This window comes from Buceros rhinoceros, unplaced genomic scaffold (assembly GCF_000710305.1).
Source record: "Buceros rhinoceros silvestris isolate BGI_N320 unplaced genomic scaffold, ASM71030v1 scaffold31418, whole genome shotgun sequence".
Lineage (NCBI taxonomy): Eukaryota > Metazoa > Chordata > Aves > Bucerotiformes > Bucerotidae > Buceros > Buceros rhinoceros.
In genome coordinates this window covers 26,765-29,348 of record NW_010425717.1, presented here as the reverse complement: position 1 = coordinate 29,348, position 2,584 = coordinate 26,765, and the positions used below count along the sequence as shown (strand labels likewise).

The window sequence follows — 2,584 nt, the reverse complement described above, 5'->3', positions numbered from 1 at the left end:
CCGCGCTGTCGTCAGGGCAGGCGGTGTGGCATGGCTAGAAATGGGGGTGGACATAAGTCTCACACCGTGATCGCTATGCCCATACTGTTGCCCTTTGGATGTTGCACAGATGCTTGATTAGTAAACTGCAAGAGTAAGAGAGGAGCACAGGTGTGGGTGGGTGGTTGGTTGTTTTTTTTTTTTTTTCCTCCTGGGAGACAGGCAAATCTAGGAATTAAACATCCTGGGACAAAATGGGACAAGTACAATGCTTGCAACTTCTTGAAACCAAACAGGTTTTCCTGAAAGTTGTCCATTACTTTTGGTTCTCTTCATAGCCGTTTTCTGGTTCGTATGTGTGCACGTGCTTTTCTTCCTCAAGCTATTAAGATGCATTTGGAATTTTAACTGCATGACAAGTCCTGTCTTAAAAGCTTGATTAACTAATTTTTTACGATATAATGTCCTTGACAGCTCTCTTGCCGAGACTTAACAAGTTTAGTCAGCTCTTCAGAAGGTGTTTGTGTTACTTCCCTGCTGTAATGCAAGGCCATGCAGTAAAGAAAAACCTGAGGCTAATGTTCTACTAGCCATTTAGCACAACTGTACTGCTCTGATTGTGGCATCTTGGATATTTGTGCTCACTAATAGTAAATTAATTAGCCAATTTCCTATGCAAGTCCTGCAGCCTCTGCTGAGCTGTGGAGTGCCGTAACTGGATGGCTACTGGTACTGCAACTGGGCAGCTACCCAGAGGCGTGGAAACATGCTTGTTCTACACAGAGCAAGATAAGTCTCTGCCCTAGTGTCACTAGGGAAGCAGAAGTAGCCCGTGACAGTATCTTTCCCACTCTGTTGCTTTGGGATTATAGACATTACAAAGAAATGTGGTATCTTGTCTGTCAAGTCAACCTGCCAGATACAGCTGTTGAGAGAAGAACTGCAGGACTGGGATTTTTGTATCTCTTGCCACTAGGAAAGAAAAGGCTTCTGCAGTACCTGTCTGGAGGCTGCTAACATTGTCTAGCGATGTTGGTTTAAATATAGTAGAAATCCAAGTCATAGAGGGTTTTTTGGGGTGGTTTTTATTGGGTTTTTTTTGTTGTTGTTCCTCTAGACAATGAGATCTGATACTTTTATCACAGCTTTTCCCTAAATTTCGCCTTAAAATTTAAGTTAATTTGTGTTGCAATGTGTCTTTCAAGTGCACATTGCTCGTATCTTGTGTCAGTTTCTGAATGTTTTTGTTAAATCATACGTTCCTTATTTATAGGAAACAAAACACCTTTATTTGGAGACTGGCAGGCAGAACTACAAACTGCATGTGATTTATAGAAGGGAATGTGTATGTACCGTGGTTTGTGGCTGCCGGGGAAAGCTGTTAAGTCCTTAAGATTTATTTACTATAAGTAATATTCTCCAAGGAGACCAAAACAGGTGTTTCTCTCTTCTGTGCTTCCAGAGAGGAAGTGGATTGTGAGTGAGACTGAAATTCTGGGATTTTTGTTTGTCCTGTCTATCTTTCAGGTAATCTTCTAAAAATGTGGGGCTGATAATATTCAGCCCTATGGAAGGCTAAGTTATGCACTACTGAAGACTTTTTTTCCTTTTCCTGTGGTGGGAAGATACTCAAAATTCCCCACCGCGTAATTCTTTTTCCAACAGCTGTATCAGCAGTAGTGATATCGTGTAGAAGGACACCTAAACTAACCTACTAGCTTCTGACACAGTGAAAGGGATAAAAAGGGGGTAATGGTGTAATAGAAGCTCTTTCTGAGTCATAACTTTATCTGTAAAGCTACCCTAGTAATAAATTCCTGGTTTAATGTTTTGCAAATGCAGCGCACCCTTCTGTAACATGGACACCTGAGACGGTAGCCTCTCCTGTGTGGGTGTCTGTCTGAGCAGCATCTCTGCAATGTGACAGGAAAGCACTGATATATTTTAACTGGAAGTGGGCAGCAAAATATACCTGTAAAGCATTGGGGGTCACTTTGTTAGAAAGGACTCTTCTTAACAATCGAAGAAAATGACTGTCGTGCAAATGTGCGCGGAGGAAATGTTTCTGTGAGGCTTCTTATGCTCTGATAAGCTTCTCACTATAAACAACCTTGTCTAGCAAGGATCATTGTGGCTGTCAGCAGCTATGAGTAGGCTTAAGATATGAGAATACCACTTAAAAGTACCACAGTGTCTCTTCAGTGCCTACGTATTTAGTCATTAGTGGGCTTCCTGGTAACGTGCTGGTGAACTGCAATGGTTATGTGGTTATGGTCAAGTGGATGCTGCCTTGCCAAGCTATTTGGTTACACTGGCAAATCTATTATCTTTCAGTCACCTGGCTACATCCCTCCCCTTACCTTCAGAGAGGGATCACCTTCGGCCCAGGATAGATCTGATTGCGTTTATGATTGACATCAAGAGCAAATACAGGTAAAAGAAGGGCAAAAATATGAGAGGGGAAGATTATATTCTTTCTTGGATTGATGGCTAAATCTGTGTCAGAATTGCTGAACAGTGGATTTCAAACCCAAGCTTGCCATGGTGGAACAGCTCAGTAATACACACAGCAATTTTCTGGCCTCCAGCAATGGATTAGGGCTGA

General features: G+C 42.1%; 1 protein-coding gene across 1 annotated transcript in view; it reads left to right on the top strand.

Moving 5' to 3' along the window:
• The window catches only part of CENPM (centromere protein M), a gene marked incomplete at its 5' end in the record, with an annotated part of 6,160 nt that overhangs the window by 403 nt on the left and 3,173 nt on the right, over positions 1-2,584 (top strand). The window contains one exon of the mRNA XM_010141248.1: positions 2,314-2,412. Coding sequence (XP_010139550.1) covers positions 2,314-2,412 — 99 coding nt within the window. The remainder of the gene's footprint in view (positions 1-2,313; positions 2,413-2,584) is intronic.